At 37.9% G+C, this 21147-nt stretch overlaps 1 protein-coding gene across 1 annotated transcript in view; it reads right to left on the bottom strand.

Moving 5' to 3' along the window:
- The window catches only part of INPP4B (inositol polyphosphate-4-phosphatase type II B), a 380123-nt gene that overhangs the window by 331761 nt on the left and 27215 nt on the right, over positions 1 to 21147 (bottom strand). The window contains exon 3 of the mRNA XM_087437582.1: positions 13631 to 13675. Coding sequence (XP_087293708.1) covers positions 13631 to 13675 — 45 coding nt within the window. The remainder of the gene's footprint in view (positions 1 to 13630; positions 13676 to 21147) is intronic.

Genomic DNA, 21147 nt, shown 5'->3' with positions numbered 1-21147 from the left:
TGGAGGAAACAAGGAGCATACGTCTCAGAATATTTGGGATCTCCAAGGAGAGCAGTTCAAACCCAGAGCTCAGCAGAGCACCTGCTAGCTGAATGTAGAACGCCTAAGAGCCCTAGCTACACAGGAAGTTTCAGAACAAAGGAGAAGTAGTTTACACTACCCAAATTAAAGAAAAACCACCTTCTCAGCTCTTCCAGGACACACTGTAGACTAGATTAGATAAGAATATGAGACACTTTCTGTGTGAAGGTCTCCTTGGCTGTTCTTACTTGCTTTGTGTAGTAAACAGCCAAAAGTTCAGGTCATAGATTCCAGTCCTGACTGGGTGACTTTGGATTTTTATGGAGTCTCAGTATCCTTATCTGGAAATGGGGATGATAACTATAATTATTCTCACTGGGTGCTTGTGAAGATCCAATTAAATATGTGGAAAAAAGATTTATTAAATTCCTAATAATGTATTAATAATGCACTTCTCACATTCATATATATTAGCTCAAACACCCTGTAAAGTAGGAATTATTATCCACAACTTACAGATAAAGAATCAGAGTTTCAGAGAGGGTGAGGGATTAACGCAGGATAATAATTAGAATAATACCATTAAGCCATCACATACACCTAGCACCATTCTTAGTGCTTTAAGTACACTACCTCATTTAGTTCACAAAACAACCCAGTAAAGATGAATTGTTCAGAGTCACACAGGTAGCCAGGAGCAGAATCAGGATTCAAATGTTCTCAGGATGGCAGCCCGGCCCAAGCTTTCAAACACCGCCCTTGTACTGCCTTCCCTCAGGGTTACATGTTGCAAGCTAAAACTTAAGCTCAAATCTCTGGACCACACTCCATTTCTACTATTTTAGTTGTCTATTAGGCTTTTTGTTATTTGTATATGTATGTTCTCAAGAGCATCTCTATAAAAACATTGCTTGCTTCTTGATGCTATCATAATAAAAGAATCTCCAAGTTACTTTGTGACGAATCTTGGGCATCAAATTCTACACAGGTAGGCAATCATCAGCTCTATGGTCTAATTCCAGAACCCAACTTTTTCAGCTTAGCCTGTGACTGATTCTTCCTGTCAGTTCTCTGTAGAAGAACCCTAAGGCCAGTAAGACTCTATCATTTCTAAATATAATTTGCTAACAACAAAAATCAACGGTTAAATAATGGTATTCATTGGTAATTTTAAAATGAATTACTTTTTTCAAATAATTGTGCGAGCAAAAATTACAAAACATTTCAAGGGCATACCTAAATATATAAATTTATTTATTTTATGACGAAATTTGTGAGGAAAAAGCAATGACATTCACGCATGCATTCAGTCCACAGATATTTACTGAATGTCTAAATGTGCCCAGCATGATTCTGGGGGACAGTTTTGTAGCAGTGAACAAGAAAGCAAGTTCCCTATTTCACGGAGCTTACAGTCTAGTGGGATACGAAGTTAAACAAAAATAATTTACTGAGCATTCTAAACAGGGTGATTAAATTGAGAGTGTTGGGGTAGAGTGGATCAGGAAAAGCTTCTTTAATGAGGTGACATTTGAGCTGTGACCTAAAACACACTAAGGAGCCAGCAGAGGGGGAAGAACAAATGCAGAGACTCAAATGTTTGGCCTGTGTGAGAAGAAAAAAGAAGACCAACGAGGCTGCTGCAGCATGAGCTGGCAGATTAGCACAGGTAAGGCGAGAATGGCCAGCTCCTCAAGACCCTTGTAGAATGTGGGTCTTAAAGTGAAATGGAAGCCATTGGAGGATTTTAACTAGGGGAGTGAAGAAATCACATTTATATTTTTAAAAAATTATTCTGGCTCTTCTGTCAGGAAGCAACTGTGTAGCAGCAAGAGTAAATGCAAGCAGACCCAAGAGGACTCCCCTGACTGGCCCAGGTGAGAGCTTAAAGTAGCTTAGAACCGAATGATAGTGGTGGCAATGGAGAGAGGTGGTCAAATTCAGAATATATTTTCAACATAGAACTTACAGGACTTGATGATGGATTTGATGTGAGGTTACGGAAAAATAAGAATCAAGAGTTATAGTTTGGTGACTTGAGTAACTGAATGGATGGTGGTGTATTTTACAGAGATGGACATCACAGAGGACTAAAATGTTATGGGAGAGAGCAATGGGAATCAAGAAATCAGAGTGTTAGCTATCTTAAGTTTAAAATACCTCCCAGACAAACAAATGGAGATATCTACCAGCCAGCTGAAGATGGGAGGTAAGAGTGCCATGAAAAAGTGAGGGCGAGAGTTACAAATTTTGGAAACACAAAGCCCATAAATGTTGTTTCAAGACACAGACTTTAGAATCGCTTAGAGTGAGAGGGTGTTCAAGTTTGGGAGTATTGGGGTAAAACTGATATTCTGACTTTGGACAAGTTTTGACCTGGGAATACCTTTTTTGCTCAAACCGACTTCTGCCACCTTACCACTGCAGATAAGAGTCGAGAGCAATCTCTTTGTCACTGGTAAAGTAGAGATGATGTAGGAGTAAGGGGCAGAGCACTTGAAAAGCTTCGGGCTTTCCTGTACCACTTATGTGACTGCAGGCAAGTCACTTAACCCCTCTGAGAGTCAGTCTCTTTCACTGTAAAACAGAGACAGCACTACCAGTGCCAACTGCAAAAGGTCAAAGCTCAAGTAAGAAGCATTTGGGAAAAGACTGCTTTGCACAATGGAAATGTGAAGGGACTTTTCTTCAATCCTGCATTCCGCTCTACTAGGTCTCTTCTGTTCCCCATGGCAGGGTCCCCATGGCACCTAGCAGAGACCTCTACTAGGTCTCTTCTGTTCCCCATACATTTGGATGCCATCTGCTTGACAAGAAGGCTGACTGACAAATATCAGCCACACAGACAGCAGCATCAGGGGATCTTGCTCCCTCATAACCTTGGTGTCTTTCGACTTTACACAAAACAAAATCACCTCATGCACACAGCCCCGAGGTAGTCCTGATTCCTCAATTACTCATAAGTAGCAACAGATGCTGCAAAGGTAGACCTAGTCCAGTGACCAGCCGCTCTCAGTAATTAGACATTGGAGAGAAGAAAGTAGTTAGGTAAATCACACAGAAAGAGAAATAAACTGGATGGGGCATGTTGATCAGGGATGAAGGACACAAATAAAGAAAGAAGAAAGCGAATATTTTTAAAAATCCTCTAATTTAACAAATAATTTGCTAAACCTATGCAGAACAATCAATTTAGGCCTGTGAAGTTAAACCTGGTCAAAGATGTCCCTTAATTAAAAGCTCTTATGGCATATTACTCAGAAAGAAATGTGACAAGAATAGATATAACTTATTGCAAAGAAATTCAGTGAAATGATACAGTTATGGCAAAAGGAAGTGGGAAGAAGAGAGCTTTGATCTCTCATATACTTTTCATTTATTAATTGATGTCATGTATCTCTGCCTCCCGAGAGTACCAAGCTAGAATCTAGACTAATGTCGATAAGAACAGGCTACCTTCCAACTGCGGCACACGTTAAATCTCGAGTCGCCAGGAACCACTATGCACAAGACAGATCTGTTAAGAAGCTTTAATTGGTTCACTTTCTCTTCTTTCAATTAAATCTCTAATTATTTCAGTAGTATAAAAACATTATACAGGTCTTAGATAAACTTTTATTGTCTTCCCTTTCTGAATCTTGTATTTTTAATAATCAAACACAAAGAAACATGACCTTTGGAGATAAAAATCTATATTTCTCCATTTTCTAACCTTATGCCCTTGGGCAAGTAACTGAATTAATCTGTGAAATATGAATAGTGGGAAGCACCTAGTGGGTCTGTTGTAGAAGCAGAGATAAAACGTGAAAAGGGTACAGCCTCACATCTGGCACTTAGAAGGAGTTAAGTGATAGCAATTATTATGCACATAAACGCAGTGCTAAGACCCCCAGCTCAAGGAAGTACTCATTGAGTGTGATAAAGTAATTCACTCAAGGTAATATTCAAAAGTATTTCTTAGATACCAGTTCAAGTGCTTTATGTATGCTAATTCACTTAATCCTAACAAGAACATTACAAGGTAGATATTGATACCTTTCCCACTTCACAGATAAGAAAACAGAGATTCTGAAAACGGAGATTCTGAGACATTGTGTAATTTTTCTAAGGGCACGTGGGTAAGTAGCAACAAAGACAGGGTTCAAATGCTAGCATTGGCTTCACACTCCCATCTCTCAGCTGGCAAAATATATTGCCTTCCCACTCAGATTGTAGACTAAAATCTGAGCCTGAAATGCAAATCCATTCCTATTAGTTGTCTATTATTTTTGTTGTTGTGTTGTTGATAAATGGTTGTTCTGAAATATTTCCTCAAAAGTGCTGTTAGTTACCTGATGCTGTCAAAATTCAGATAGCTCAAAGAAAGACACATTGGGAAGATTCTTGTGCATGTAAACTCTGCATAGGTAGGCAATTGTCAGGGGCACAGAATGGCTACAGAGTCTGCTCCTACAAGCTCAGCATGGCCTGAGCCTTCTCTGAGTTTCATCTAGCACAGCCCCAAAGCCAGTAAGACTCAATTCTTCCTGATACCTTGTTGCTTTGCAATCCCGGCAGCTTCCCGGCTGTTATCTGAAACTGGCCCCCATACATGGAGGGCAGGGGGAGACTGAAGAAAGAGGCAGACCATTGCAGATTCGTGGGTGGCTGGTTTAATAAGCAAGGGAACTTCCTCAGGAGGCTTGGGCAGCTGCAAGACCAGTAGATCTCCGCACCCACCCACCAAATCTTGAAAGTTTATAGAGAGGCTTTAACTGAGTTCAGTCACATATACCATCCAGATAGTCTCAACACTACATTTCTATCTCAAGGCTGTATCCTTGGGGCAGCTTCTGGGAACAGGGAAGGCAAGCAGAACACACATTCCAAGGACAGGGGAGGGAGTGGGGAGACTCCAATTGCCTGGGTCCAGCTTAAGGATCAATCAGGGTCTTCCCAATGACCTCCTCAACGTACCTAAATACAAGTTGCTACCAACAGAACAATGTTTAAAGACTTGTGTTCACTTAAAATTTTAAAACAAGTTCCTAATATATGTGCAACAATTGTAAAATATCCCAAGAGGATTTCTAGAGCCTTAATTTTAGAGTGGGATTACAAGTAATAAAGAAGAAAATGTAAATGAGCATTAAATGCATCACCTTGGAAAGTGAGCTCCAAGGTTTTGTTTCACATTTTTTGCTACTCCCTTTGCCTGAATTGTCACTTATATTCACTCTAAACCAACTGAAATCCTGCATATCCTTCCAAATGCCACTTCCACTGAGATGCTGTTTCTGATGCCATGGTTATATTTAATCACTGCTTGCTCAATACCTCCATAGTTCTTGGCTTATGCCTTTATTTTGCCCTTATCACAATCTGCCTGGCATTATAGTTGTTCATCTCCACCACCTCCTGGAAATTCTTGGGAAGCAAAAATCAATAAGGAGGGGGTACAGCCTGATGGCTGAAAGCAGAAACTTCAGAATCAGACAAAACTAACTTGGATCCTGATTCTGTCACTTCACTTCCATAAGATCTTTAGAAAGCTGACCATGGAGAATCTTAGATTTTTCATCTCTCGAGTGAAGATAATATGGGAGAGCATGCTCTGTAATCAGACTCCTGGGTTCATATCTTGGGCTCATTACTTTACCTGTTCATATCTAAGTTTCCTTTCCTGTAAAACAAGGATGATAATAGAGCAATTATCTCATAATAAAATTGTGAGAATTAAAGTAATTAATTTATGTAAATTGATTAGAACAACGTAGGGTGAACAAACAAGCTCTCAGTAAATGTTAGCCATTTTTAAAGTTATTATCTTGTAGAGTTGTGGAGAGGAAAACATAGCATCCTGTTTGTAAAGAGGTAAGCACATAGGAGATGCTCAAAATTGGTAGCTATTAAAAGTACTGTGATCTCCCAGTATTTTGTACAACGTCTTGTCTTTAGAAAGTGGCCCCCAAAATTGTCGGTCAGTGGAATGCAATTTTTTTAAGGGAAATATCATATTGTAAGAATCAAGAAAATGGCATCAATTTATAATAAGGCAACAAAATAGGGCAAGCACAGGCCTTGTCTAATTCTTAGCAGTTGTTTCTCTTGTTGCTTGAAGATCATCTCACCTTACATGAAGAAGTAATATTTTTATCAATAGATTAAATACAAAAACGTACCTCTGTGCTTGCTGGCCCAGTATACCATGTAGAGGGTAAAAATACTAAAGAAGATATACTAAAATCTTCCATTCTCTCACTGGAGCTTTAAAAAAGTCAGAGCTTTATAATCATTTATAGAACACAGACCAGCAGGAGAGTAGAAATGTGAACACAGGAGAGAATTGGTAAGTTTGGCCTCCTAAGACTTTTTTTCTTTTAGAGAAACATCTAAAACAATGCCTGATTTATAGCAATTCATAAAGTATGAATGGACCTGACATGCAGGTTAATGAAGGCCGTAGCAAGCTATAAAAGCTGTGTCTGTAAAGAGATGAGACTGTTTTTGTACAGCTTGTCAATTTGGGCACATTTTTATACACATTTTCAAATTCTGAACACAGAAAGCTGATCACATAATTTACAACTTTTTTTTCTAACTAGGCTATTAGAAATATAGTGGCTCTATATACAAAATACAAAATCAGTACACATAATCTAATCTATGATCTGACAGGAGAACAAAGTATTTAGAATCAGCGGTCTCCTGGACAAAGCCTTAACAACCAGAGGATAATCTCTCCTTATTGAAAGCCACTCTAATACTTGAAGTAACCTACCTAGGGACATCTTGTCATTGTACCATGACATAATGTGGTGACAAAACTGAATTTTATTCACTGAATTCTTGGATGGGACAAATCCCTTAGCTGGTACAGATATATAGTGGATTGCATATCTACAAGACTTTTTTTTAATCTTCTGTTTCCATGGAGAAAACAGAGTTTCTACAAGTGCTGCCCTTCTGTTTGTCTATTTAGTCCCATTATGTATGGCAGAACTGACACGGCTTGCAGAGTGAATGTGGAGTTAATTACCCATAAAGCACTTGGAATCACTGATTTTTCTATGCATACCCCTATTCCAAAGGAGTAGGTGAATCAAGAAGCCTATTTGATAGTACAGTTTTCATTTTCTCTTCTAGGGAGACAAGATGGCTGGCATTTCTATATGTAGTTTGGTGTAATAATAAAGAAGTACTTGTTGCATGCCTTTTGTGTGTGTGTTTTCTGAATCTGGAGTCTTTATCTTGTTCCAAGCACCAAGTATCTGTTCATGCTGCTCTCCTGGTCTAGAATGGGATTGCTCCTTTCCTCTTCCTATTCGAATCCTGTTTTCTTCCATCAAAGACTGGCTTTAGTTAGTCTTCCTTGGGAAGCCTTCCTTGACTACTCCTTCCCATACTAATTTGATCCTTTTACACAATCTCTTATATTCTTAGAGACCTTGAAAAATAGCTTAGCTTTTAAGGGTCTTTTAATGACTTCAAGAGTCTTAGTTTGGCCTCTCTATTATACTATGAGCTAATTGAAGGCAAAGAGCAGAATCTTACTCCTTCAGATATGCCGCTTTTCTTGTTCCGCTTATTCATGTTATTTGTTTAAAAAAAAAAACAAAACACCTGACCATAACATTTATATGGGTGTATTATAGAGATTTTGGAAGATATATGAAAGTATAACAATGGAGATAAAAATTCTACCAACTTGTGATAATCACGGTTAAGGACACTCATACCTGTCCTTCCAATCTTGTTCCTTTGTACACACAGACACAGAGGGTTAAATAAGGGTCATGTTGTACATGTAGTTTGTTATCCTGCTTTGACAACTTTTATATTCTCTTGTTCAGTGAAATATTCATTTGACAGATTGTTTTTAATGACTGCATAGTATTCCATCTTAAGAATATACATTTCACTTTAAAAATTAGACGACACATGCTGATTGACTCTGAGTTGAGGATGAAATACAGTGGCCTGTGCTTTCCTTCATCCATCCTGAATTTGAGGCATTAGGAGAAAAGTCAAGAAATGAGATGGTAAAACAGAAATCAAGAGGGTTAACTATGTCTGAAAATGTATGATGATATACGACCACATTGCAGAAATAACTGTGATGTACTTCTCCATTGCTTATTATTGATTTTTGTCTGTGATAATTTTCACTATATTATTATGAAAATTATAGCAGTTAATGTAAATCTATCAATTTTAGAGAAAACGGAAAAATAAAGTAAGGCTCTGTTAAATAATTTGAGCTTCAGATTAGTCTTATTTAAGTACAAATAAAACCTAAAAGGGAGAAGTTGATATACTTTAAGTGCAAGAGGAAAAAGTCTCTGGAAAAAATCATTCCATAAGATTGTATAGGGACTCTTAAAAGATAAAACAGCTTCACAAAACGCAAAGGGTCTAACAATCAGTTGGCTTTGAATTCCATGTATCTCTATCCCTTACTAGAGGCTCACTAAAGGATCAGGCCTGACCCTATTACCCAGACAGTTGCAGGGTGGGAGGTTGGTAAAGATGAGAGTGAAGGGGGACTAGAAGAGGCCATGGGAGTAGAATCTTACTGGCTCAGTATCTCTTCTATCCTACAGTTGTCCTACTCTGACCTTGGCATTCCAGTAGTCCAACAAATTGTCCTTCACTATTCTGCCATTCCCCTGTGGCTCCTTTTACTTTGAGACCAGATAAGCTCGTAACTTGGTCTCACACCTCGTTAAACCAGCAACCTGATTTACTACCTTTGAACCTGAGGATTCCCCTTCTTATCACCCTATTACCTATTGCATAAATACCTACCAAAGCCTGCTCCCTCCTGCTTGGAAAGTCACCTGGGTCTTATGTTCAGTATGGACACTTTCCAAATCAGTACCCACACCCTGCTTAAGTCCCTTAGAACACACAGAGACCTTCTTTGACTTCTATATCTAAAATAGTTCCTCTACCCCCAACACAACTGCCTTGCCCCCAGGTATGTTCTATACAGTTGCCCTGTTTACTGTCTACATAGAATTTAACACAACCTGAAATTATTTTATTCATAAGTTTTCCACGTTCTCAATACAATTTGCATGAATGAATTATTTGTACTTGTTAGATTTCACTCCAGCGTCCATGTTCTCACATTTCCATCATAATCGATCCTGAGGCTATTAACATGTACAAAACGTGTCTTTCAATGTACCCTGTATCTGGTCATTTGGCTTCCATTGGGTATCAGTCCATCAAAGTATAAACTAATTTTAAGAATATGACTTCACAATGTCAAATAAAGAATACAAGGACCACATGCAAACATATACAAGATATTCTCTCCTATGTACCTAATATCCATTAGTGCCCATTGTTCTGGATTTATAATATATGTGATATCCTCATAAAAATACAAATACATATTCTCATAAGTATTTTATTGACTCTGGAGATGGTAAATGGAGGCACATGACGATAAACACTATAAGCATAATCGGGCAGATGAGCTTAAGAAATTTCTCATATAAATTTCTTTTATACCTTTGTCAAGATTAGTCTTCTCTATACATTTTCCACAATGGTTTCAAGAAAGAAACATACCTAGATTTTAAGAAATTATCCCTCTTCTTACACGTCAGCTTTGTTGAAATGAAAATAATTTTATTAAACCATAAGCAAAACCAATTTTCTTTTCGGTTTTTAATTACTTGTTTCTTTGTGAAAATAAAAAAAGGTATCAATACACTCAAATGAAACAGTGAAAGAGATGTGGAAGCAGAGTTTCAGTTGTAAGGGTGAACGATGTAATTCAAATGCGGTCAACCATTAGAAATTCAGTTGACAATGGACATGAGATACTCATTTTTTCCGTACATGCTCATCTTGTGCTATCAAGACATTTCTAGCCAATTAGCTTGCTCAATTGACTAAGCATCTCCTACCTCATTTACTTGAATAAAGATGCAGCAGAGGAACTTTAGCAAGAGATAATGATGTGATAGTGGCATACAGATAAGGCAGAAACAAATCTTCGGTGGAAAATAACTTATACAAAGCAATATGATACCCAGAAAAATTAGCGTGGCTGTTTTCTCAATTTAAAAAGCAAGGCTATTGAAATTCTCAATTTATTTGAATACTTTGGTAAAGAACAGAGGATCAAATATCAAATATTTAGTTGGAAAATTAGGTGGAAAAAAGCTCCCTACCTTGTTTCTTCCATTCTGTTCCTAGAATTATTTTTTGTTTTAAGACAGTTTTTTTCTTTTTAAATAAATATGCACATTCTTAATGATAAAAATATTTAAGAAACTATTATTCTCTCATTATTCATCATGAAATGAAGTTAACTATATAATAGGTGAAGTCTAAAAGAATTTATGGGATTTAAAAACTCAAAGGAAAAAAGTGATAAAAAATATACAGTAAAATCTACAAGGGTTTAGCTTAACGTCCTTGAAAGAGTAGCTTTTTAAAAAAATTCTTCAAGAAATAGTACAGTTGAGAATCTTAACATGCTAAGAAGAGAAACAAACAGTTTGGGGAATGTATATTCCAAGATCAACAACACAATTCCCTGAAGACTCTAAGTAACTTTCTTTTGTTTACTCATCAGGCATTTCTTGCCATTTGATAACATAAAATTATCTGTTATTAAGAATTCTAGTGTATTTTTTGAACAAACATGAAAAAAGAAAATTGAAGTTTTTTAAAGGAGAGGAATATTATGAATAAATTCTTGCAGTTGCTCATCTCTTAGATCTATGATTCAAAACCAGAAATATAAGTGACGACAGCATTGCTACTGAACTTGACTAGCTTTCAAAACAAATAGCATAGTTAGGTCTTTGAATAAGACAGATAACTTGAATTGAAATAGAAGACCAATGTTTGGCCCAAGCACGCTGTCTCTTGAAAACTGGCTACCACGTTTGCCTAACAACCTCAATTCCAATTGCTTCTGCCTCCTTCTGATTCCCGCTGTTCTCCGGGATGCAAATAAGAAGGCTTTACCTGTGTTTTGAAATACACTAAATCACTCTAACAAATCTTCACTTTTCAGAAGTCCTCTCAAAAGGTAGAAAATGAATTTCTTCTCTTAAAAATGAAAGATGGTTATACGAAGTCTCAAGTCGCAAGAGTTACAGCCAGAGAGTCAAGAGGTGCCTAGGCCTTTTTGGTTCCTCAGCTCCCTTTCTGAAAATGAGTTATTTCTATATCTGATACCATCTGAGAACTCTCTACCAAAAAACAAAAGTATAGCTTTATTGGTATTAGCACAGAAGTTTCCTGAGTTTTCACATTTCTGTTTGTTAGTACCTGGGAAAATAAAAAATCTAGAATCCTTAACTTATAGCAGCTATTGGCTACATTTGTAACAAAAATCAAATGTTAAAAAAATAAATTATACCAAAACTAGGAACACTGACAACACTAAATGCTGATGAGGCTGTGGAGCAGCAGAGACTCATACATTGCTGGTGGGAATACAAAATGGTACAGCCACTTTGGAAGACAGTTTGGCAGTTTCTTACAAAGCTAAACATATTCTTACCATATGACCTAACAATCATGCTCCTTGATATTTACACAAAGGTGTTGAAAACATGTCTACACAAAAACTTGCACACAGATGTTTATAGCAGCTTTATTCATAATTTCCAAAACTTGGAAGAAACCAAGATGTCCTTCAGTAGGTGAATGGATAAATAAACTATGGTACATCCAGAAAATGGAATATTATTCAATGTTAAAAGGAAATGAGCTATCAAGCCATTAAAAGATACAGAAGAACCTTAAATGCATATTACTAAGTGAAAGGAGCCAACCTGAAAGGGCTACATACTGTATGATTCTAACCATCTGATATTCTGGAAAAAGCAAAACTATGGAGACAGTAAAAAGATCAGTGATTAGCAGGGGTTAGGGGAGAGAGAGGGATGAATAGGCAGAGCACAGGGGATTTTTAGGGCAGTGAAAATACTCTGTATGATACTATAATGATGGATACATGTCATTATATATTGTCCAAACCCATAGCATGTACAATACAAAGAGTGAACCCTAATATGACAATGATGTATCAATGCAGGTTCATCAACCGTAACAAATGTACGAATCTGGCAGGGGATGTTGAAAAGGAGGCTATGCATCTGTGAGGGCAGGGGGCATATGGGAAATCTCTATACTTTCACTCAATTTTGCAGTAGTTTACTAGACTTCTTTTTTTTTTTTTATCCTTTATCCTCCCATTTGTTTCTTTATTATTTTTTTTTCCATTTTATTTTTTTCATTTTATTTTTTTTAATTTTTTGTTTATTGCAGTAACGTTGGTTTATAACATTGTATAAATTTCAGGTGTACATCATTATATTTCTATTTCTGCATAGATTACATCATGTTCACGACCCGAATACTAATTACTACCCATTACCACACACGTGCCAAATTATCCCTTTCACCCTCCTGCCTCCCCCCTTAATAGACTTCTTTAAAGTCTATTAAAAAGAGAAAACAAACAAAACAAAAAAATAAATTATATATAATTGTGGTCTTAATAAATTATGCTTCAAAATGTAATATTTTGAGAAAAGGATACAATTTTGAAACCTACGTTATTATATAACAAAAATGTATGTTCCTAAAATAATTGGGACTTCAGACCACTAAAAGCCACTATAGGTAATGAATATATATATATATAGAATATATATATTTCAATTTTCCCATAACTTTATAAAATATGTATATTAATTTTTAAAGATTTGGATACTAAAATATATCCAGTCTCTGTATCTGAAATTGAATACATACATGTATGATTCTACAAAACTTCATTACAAAAAATATGTAAAGATATCAGTGAACTTTCAAAATATTTCAGAACCATGAAAGGAAAAAAAAAATAACCTCTCTCTAAATAGTTCATATGAACCATATTTTTAACCTCTTTAAATATTCTCTCGCAGCTAATTTCCTAACAGCCTTTTGCAGCCATACCTGATTCAAACATGAAGCAGGTCCCACTCACTAGCAAAGTAGTGGATCACCCTCTGAGTCCACATTTTCAATTCACCCTTGTAAAAACTTACAAATTTCTACATGTGACAGATCTTCAGAGGTGCTTAAGCAAGTCATAACTTTGAATTAAAGTTAAATTCTCAGATGCTAAGGATCTGCCCACAAGATCAAGATGGAATAGAAAAGGGATATTTTTGAGTGAGTGAGACTGAAAGGGATAAGAACTTATAAACACAATAAAGGAAAACTCCACATAAGGCCAGTCTCCAGCCCAAGAAGCAAATAATTAGGCACATGGATTTCCAGAAATGTTGATTAGCAACAAAATCCAGTCACTGCATGAGAATGAGTGCTGGGCACCAGATTTGTGGTCAGCAGATCTAGTTGAGAGACACAACTCTATCACCACTGAACCCTATGTCCTTTGGTAGTGAACTGACCTACTCCTCAGCTCAGATTCTTTACTTATAAAATAGAGAAAATAAAGCATACCTTATAGAATGAAACCTTTTATAGAACAATGTTCATAAAAGTTTGTAAAATATATAAGTAATGTACCTATAAGCTGCAAACTGTATATACAAATTATTATTATATTTATCAATATAAATAAGATGGAATTCCTTACCAAGGATGAATTCCAACTGTGGTTCATTTGGAGTCTTCTGAATACCTACAAATAATAGGTACAAATTCAAATTAAAGATATTTAACTTATTATCATAAACATGTCATTGAATATTACTATGTTGCACTCTGCCCTGAATGTAGAAATACATTATTTGGCAGAATGGATAAACTCAGTTAATCAGACTTATAAGCAGTTAGTTCTGAGAATAGGACATAGGATTTGCAGCAGAACTAGATATGACCAAAGATTTGACTGATCTATTTAGCTTTATGGCCATAAGGAAGCTCAGAAATATTGTTTTTGTAAGCAGTGACAAATACAAAACATTTCTCAACTGCATCTGTTTCTTTTGGATGCATACAGACAGAGAAGGAAACTTCAAAAAGGACGACCTCACCAAAGTACTCTCTTATAGAGATTTTTCTTTCAAACCACTTGGACTTGCTGTAAATAGTAAATTACTAATTAAAGGGATATCTCTGGTTGGGTTATAGAAGACATTATGGTGGTGGTTATTCTGCCAATTTATTGACAGTTCAAATCAACATTCTGTTAAATCCTTCTATTCCTTTTGTTGGAAATTTTTTAAAAATCCAGTGACATGGCTAAATGATTTAAGATGAAGTGGGATGGAAAGTGAGTCTGAGAATAAAGGTAAGGAAGTGGAACATCTAATGGTTAAAAGGTAGACAGATCAGACTGTGGCAAGTAATAATTTGGTAGGTACATGCCCGAAGACCACACACAGGGCAGCGACTTCCTAAACAAGAGGGGATGAGGACTGGGATGCCATTTGTTACGACTCATGGGTGGCCAAAGAAGCAAAACTAAATGTAAAGAAAAGTAAACCATTTGGCAATAAATGTAAGAATATTAAAAGAATCCTTTCCTTGTTTATTTTTACTGGTGCATTCATCAGATACAATCTAAATTTACTAGCATTTGGTCACTAATATATTGTTAGAATCACCTCTTTGTATAAAAATCACTATTTTAGGAGGGAGTCAAGATGGCGGCGTAGGCAGACTCTGAACTCACCTCCTCCCGTGGACACAGCCAATTTACAACTACTCGTGGAAAAATTACCCCTGAGACAGAACTGAAAACTGGATAAGAGGAACTCCTGCAACAACGGACAATCCTAACTGGGGTAGAAGAGGCAGAGACTCCCTTCCGGAGAGGAAAAACGCCGCCTTCACAAGCCGCCAGCTTCACGGCCACCGGGAGCAGCTCACAGGTACGCAGCCTCCCTGGAGGCGCGGGCCCTGAGCCGAGCGCCCGCTGTGGGCATTGTGTGGACCCAGCACAATCGAGACCAGCGGCATAATATCTGACCTTGCCTGCTACTAAAGCATTGGGTAGCACCCCCAGAAAACCCGGCTCACAAAGAAACTAAAACTGGCTCTTAAAGGGCCCGCGCACAAACTCATCCGTTCCAGAAAGCATCCTAAAATCACCAGAAAGAAAGGTGCACACTGCTTTGGTGACAAGAGACTCACCTAATAGGCCCTGAGTGCATCTCGGTGAGGGGTGAGACCTCTCCAGGGACTGGGACATTGGCGGCGGCCATTGTTGTGGCCTGGTGTGAGCGTGCTGACACAGACGCCATTGGAGTTTTCCCTGAGACCTGCTAGCCCAGGGTCTGCTCCACCCGCTAGAGCCCCGATTTAATCCAGCTCAGCCAGGGCAGGCAGCCCACCCTAGAGACTGGCCCCACCTAACAACAAACCCTCAGGCAACGTGTGGGCCTGCATAGATTGGTGACTGGATTTTCTGCAGCCTGGCAACTGAGCTGACTTGAGCGGGGCAGGGTGTGCACAAGGAGCGGGTGGAGAGTGTGGGGTGGTGGCGGAGTGTGTGGGGCTCCCGCCGTGGAGAGACTGGGTCCGCTTGGGGAGGTCGGGCGCTCACACGGGCAGGACTGTGTTGACTGTGTGTGTGGACCTGTGGGTGGCAGGGCTTGTCAGCTGCAGAAGACTTGTGCTTCTCAAAGACCCACATAGGAGGTTTGCCCCACCTTCCAAAGCCTGAAACAATTGGGTGCTCCTGTGCCTGAGGCCAGCCCCACCCAGCTGCAATCCTCAGAGAGCTGACAAGAGACCTAATAGGCTAGAGGTTTACAGCAATTCTAAGGCCCTGAGCCTAACAACCTGCCACGCTGGGGGCCTACTCACTTAAAAGAAATACTGCAACACAGATGTGGTATTAGAACTTGCAGCCAACTGTGCTGGGGCTCCTCACACCTGATAAAGAGACTGAAGGGCCCACAACAACTACAAGCAGCTGAGCATTACAACAGCTGGCCAGGAGCATAACTCAGCCTCCCTGGGCGCCTATAGGGAGAGCTAACAGGCCACAATAGAAGCACACACGTAGCCCACATAGGGGCCACCCTGGAACATTGAGAACTGAGGGAAGCACACTGGAAGCCTCCTAAGCCATCACTTACATAAGGTCACCTATCCAAGAGCAGGAGACGTAGCTGACCTACCTAATACGTGAGACACAAGCACAGGGAAAGAGGCAAAATGAGGAGGCAAAAGAATACATTCCAAGTAAGGGAACAGGACAAAACCCCAGAAAAGGAACTAAGTGAAACAGAAATGAGCAACCTACCCGACAGAGAGTTCAAACTAAGAGTGTTAAGGATGCTAACTGATCTGGGGAGAAGAATAGATGAACTCAGTGAGAATGTCAACAAAGAAAACGAAGATATAAAAGGAACCAATCAGAAATGAAGAATACAATACTGGAAATGAAAAATTCATTAGAGGGACTCAAAAGCAGAGTAGAGGATACAGAAGAACGGATCTGTGAGCTGGAAGAAAGACTAGAAGAAATTACCCAAGGTGAACAGGTAAAAGAGAAAAGAATTAAAAAGAGTGAGGACAGTCTAAGGGACCTCTGGGACAACATCAAGCGCACTAACATCCGTGTTATAGGTGTCCCGGAAGGAGAAGAGCGAGACAAGGGGGCAGAGAATCTATTTCAAGAAATAATAGATGAAAACTTCCCTAACCTAAGGAAGGAAACAGACATCCAGGTACAGGAGGCACAGAGAGCCCCAAACAAGATAAACCCAAAGAGGCCCACACCAAGACACATCATAATCAAAATGTCCAGAATTAAAGATAAAGAGAGAATCCTAAAAGCCGCAAGAGAATGTCAAGTTACATACAAAGGAAACCCCATAAGGCTATCAGCTGACTTCTCAGCAGAAACCTTACAGGCTAGAAGAGAATGGCATGATATATTTAAAGTGCTAAAAGGAAAAAACTTACAGCCAAGAATACTCTACCCAGCAAGGTTATCATTCAAAATGGAAGGAGAGATCAAAAATTTCCCAGACAAGCAAAAATTAAAGGAGTTTGTCACCAAGAAACCAGTGTTACAAGAAATGTTAAAGGGACTGATTTAAGGGGAAAAGAGAAGACCACAAATAGGAAAAATTATCTATTTCCACGATTAGAACGTAATGGATACAAATGCACAAACAAGAAGTTGGATATGATATCAAAAACATAAAAGGAGGGAGGAGGGTAGTTAAAGAGTACAGCTTTCAGACAGAGGTCAAACTAAAGTGACCATCAATTCTGTATAGAAGAAGTAAGGAACAGAGAAGGACTACTAAAACACTGAGGGAAAAAAAAAGTTAAAAATGGCAGTAAGTACATACTTATCAATAGCTACTTTAAACGTCAATGGACTAAATGCTCCAATTAAAAGGCATAGGGTGGCTGACTGGATAAAAACAAGACCCATATATATGCTGCATACAAGAGACACACTTCAGACCTAAAGACACTCACAAACTGAAAGTGAAGGGATGGAAAAAGATACTCCACGCAAATGGCAATGAAAAGAAAGCAGGGGTAGCAGTACTCATATCAGACAAAATAGACTTTAAAACAAAAACTGTAAAACGAGACAAAGAAGGGCATTACATAATGATCAAGGGAACAATCCAACAAGAGGATATAACACTTGTAAATATCTACGCACCCAATGTAGGTGCACCTAAATATATAAAGCAATTATTAACAGACATAAAAACAGAAATAGACAGTAACACAATAATAGTAGGGGACTTTAACACTCCACTTACACCAACGGATAGATCATCCAAACAGAAGATCAATAAGGAAACATTGGCCTTAAACGACACACTAGAACAGATGGACCTAGTAGATATATACAGAGCATTCCATCCAAAAACCGAAGAATACACGTTCTTTTCAAATGCACATGGAACATTCTCCAGGATTGATCACATATTAGGCCACAAAACAAGTCTCCATAAATTTAAGAAGATTGAAATAATACCAACCATCTTTTCTGACCACAACGGTATGAAACTAGAAATCAACTATAGGAAGAAAATCAGAAAAGCCACAAATACATGGAGATTAAACAAAATGCTACTGAACAACGATTGGGTTAACGAAGAAATCAAAGAAGAAATCAAAAATACCTGGAGACAAATGAAAATGAAAATACGACATGCCAGAATTTATGGGATACAGCAAAAGCGGTTCTAAGAGGGAAGTTTATAGCAATACAGGCCTATCTCAACAAACAAGAAAAATCTCAAATAAACAATCTAACAATGCACCTAAAGGAACTGGAAAAAGAAGAACAAACAAAGCCCAAAATCAGTAGAAGAAGGGAAATAATAAAAATCAGAGCAGAAATAAATGAAATAGAGACCAAAAAAACAATAGAAAAATTAATAAAACCAAGAGCTGGTTCTTTGAAAAGATAAACAAAATTGACAAACCTTTAGCTAGACTCACCAAGAAAAAAGAGAGAAGGCACAAATAAGTAAAATCAGAAATGAAAGAGGAGAGGTTACAACAGACACCTCAGAAATACAAAAGATTATAAGAGAATACTATGAAAAACTATATGCCAACCAATTCGACAATCTGGAAGAAATGGATAAATTCTTAGAATCATACAACCTTCCAAAACTGGATCAAGAAGAAGTAGAGAATTTGAATAGACCAATCACCAGTAAGGAGATCGAAACAGTAATCAAAAACCTCCCCAAAAATAAAAGTCCAGGACCAGATGGCTTCCCTGGTGAATTCTACCAAACATTCAAAGAAGAGTTAATACCTATCCTTCTCAAACTCTTCCAAACAATTGAGGAGGGGGAAGCTCCTAACTCATTCTACGAAGCTGACATTACCCTGATACCAAAACCAGACAAGGACAACACAAAAAGAAAATTACAGGCCAATATCACTGATGAACATCGATGCGAAAATCCTCAACAAAATACTAGCAAATCGCATACAACAATACGTTAAAAAGATTATACACCATGATCAAGTGGGATTTATTTCAGGTATGCAGGGATGGTTTAACATTCGCAAATCAATCAACGTAATACACCACATTAATAAAATGAAGAACAAAAATCACATGATCATCTCAATAGATGCAGAGAAAGCATTTGACAAGATACAGCATCCATTTATGATAAAAACTCTGAATAAAATGGGTATAGAAGGAAAGTACCTCAACATAATAAAGACCATATATGAGAAACCCACAGCTAATATCATCCTCAATGGTGAAAAACTGAAAGCTATCCCTCTAAGAACAGGAACTAGACAAGGATGCCCACTGTCACCACTCCTATTTAACATAGTATTGGAAGTCCTAGCCAGAGCAATCAGGCAAGAGAAAGAAATAAAAGGGATCCAAATTGGAAAGGAAGAAGTGAAACTGTCACTATTTGCAGATGACATGATTTTATATATAGAAAACCCTAAAGAATCCACCAGAAAACTTTTAGAAGTAATAAACGACTATGGTAAAGTTGCAGGATACAAAATCAACATACAAAAATCAGTTGCATTTCTGTACACTAACAACGAAGTAGCAGAAAGAGAAATTAAGAATACCATCCCATTTACAATTGCAACAAAAAGAATAAAATACCTAGGAATAAACTTAACCAAAGAGGTGAAAGATCTGTACACGAAAACTATAAAACATTGCTGAAAGAAATTGAAGAGGACACAAAGAAATGGAAAGATATTCCGTGCTCTTGGATTGGAAGAATTAACATAGTTAAGATGTCCATACTTCCTAAAGCCATCTATAGATTCAATGCAATCCCTATCAAAGTTCCAACAACATTTTTCACAGAAATAGAACAAAGAATCCTAAAATTTATATGGAACAACAAAAGACCCCGAATAGCTAAAGGAATCCTGAGAAAAAAGAACAAAGCTGGAGGTATCACACTCCCTGATTTCAAAATATACTACAAAGCTATAGTAACCAAAACAGCATGGTACTGGCACAAAAACAGACACACAGATCAATGGAATAGAATCGAAAGCCCAGAAATAAACCCACACATCTATGGACAGCTAATCTTCGACAAAGGAGCCAAGAACATACAATGGGGAAAAGAAAGTCTCTTCAACAAATGGTGTTGGGAAAACTGGATAACCACATGTAAAAAATGAAAGTAGACCCTTACCTTACACCATACACAAAAATTAACTCCAAATGGATTAAAGACTTGAATGTAAGACCTGAAACTGTGAAAGTTCTAGAAGAAAACATAGGCAGTACGCTCTTCCACATCGGTCTTAGCAACATCTTTTCAAACACCACATCTGACCGGGCAAGAGAAACAATAGAAAAAATAAACAAATGGGACTACATCAAACTAAAAAGCTTCTGCACAGCAAAGGAAACCATCAACAAAACGAAAAGACAACCTAACAATTGGGAGAAGATATTTGCAAACCATACATCTGATAAGGGCTTAATCTCCAAAATATATAAAGAACTCATGCATCTCAACAACAAAACTACCAACCCAATTAAAAAATGGGCAAAAGACCTGAACAGACATTTCTCCAAAGAAGATATACAGATGGCCAACGGACACATGAAAAGATGTTCAAAATCACTAACTATCAGGGAAATGCAAATCAAAACTACAATGAGATATCACCTCACGCCTGTCAGAATGGCTATAATTAACAAGACAGGAAACAACATGTGTTGGAGAGGTTGTGGAGAGAAGGGAACTCTCATACACTGCTGGTGGGAGTGCAAACTGGTGCAGCCACTATGGAAAACAGGATGGAGATTCCTCAAAAAATCAACGATAGAACTACCATATGATCCAGCTATTCCACTGTTGGGTATTTATCCAAAGAACTTGAAAACACCAATTTGCAAAGGTACATGCACCCCTGTGTTCATTGCAGCCTTATTCACGATAGCCAAGACTTGGAGGCAACCTAAGTGCCCATCAAGGGACGAATGGATAAAGAAGCTGTGGTATATATACACAATGGAATACTACTCAGCCATAAGAAACGACGAAATCCAGCCATTTGTGACAACATGGATGGACATTGAGGGTATAATGCAAAGTGAAATAAGTCAGAGGGAGAAGGTCAAATACCGTATGATTTCCTTCATTAAGTAGTAGATAATAACAACAATAAACAAACACATAGGGACAGAGATTGGATTGG

The sequence above is a fragment of the Ceratotherium simum genome, chromosome 12 (assembly GCF_057802395.1).
Source record: "Ceratotherium simum simum isolate JZ-2026a chromosome 12, ASM5780239v1, whole genome shotgun sequence".
In the NCBI taxonomy this organism is placed as follows: domain Eukaryota; kingdom Metazoa; phylum Chordata; class Mammalia; order Perissodactyla; family Rhinocerotidae; genus Ceratotherium; species Ceratotherium simum.
Note: the sequence above shows the minus strand (reverse complement) of the source record. Positions and strands in the feature narration are given on the sequence as shown.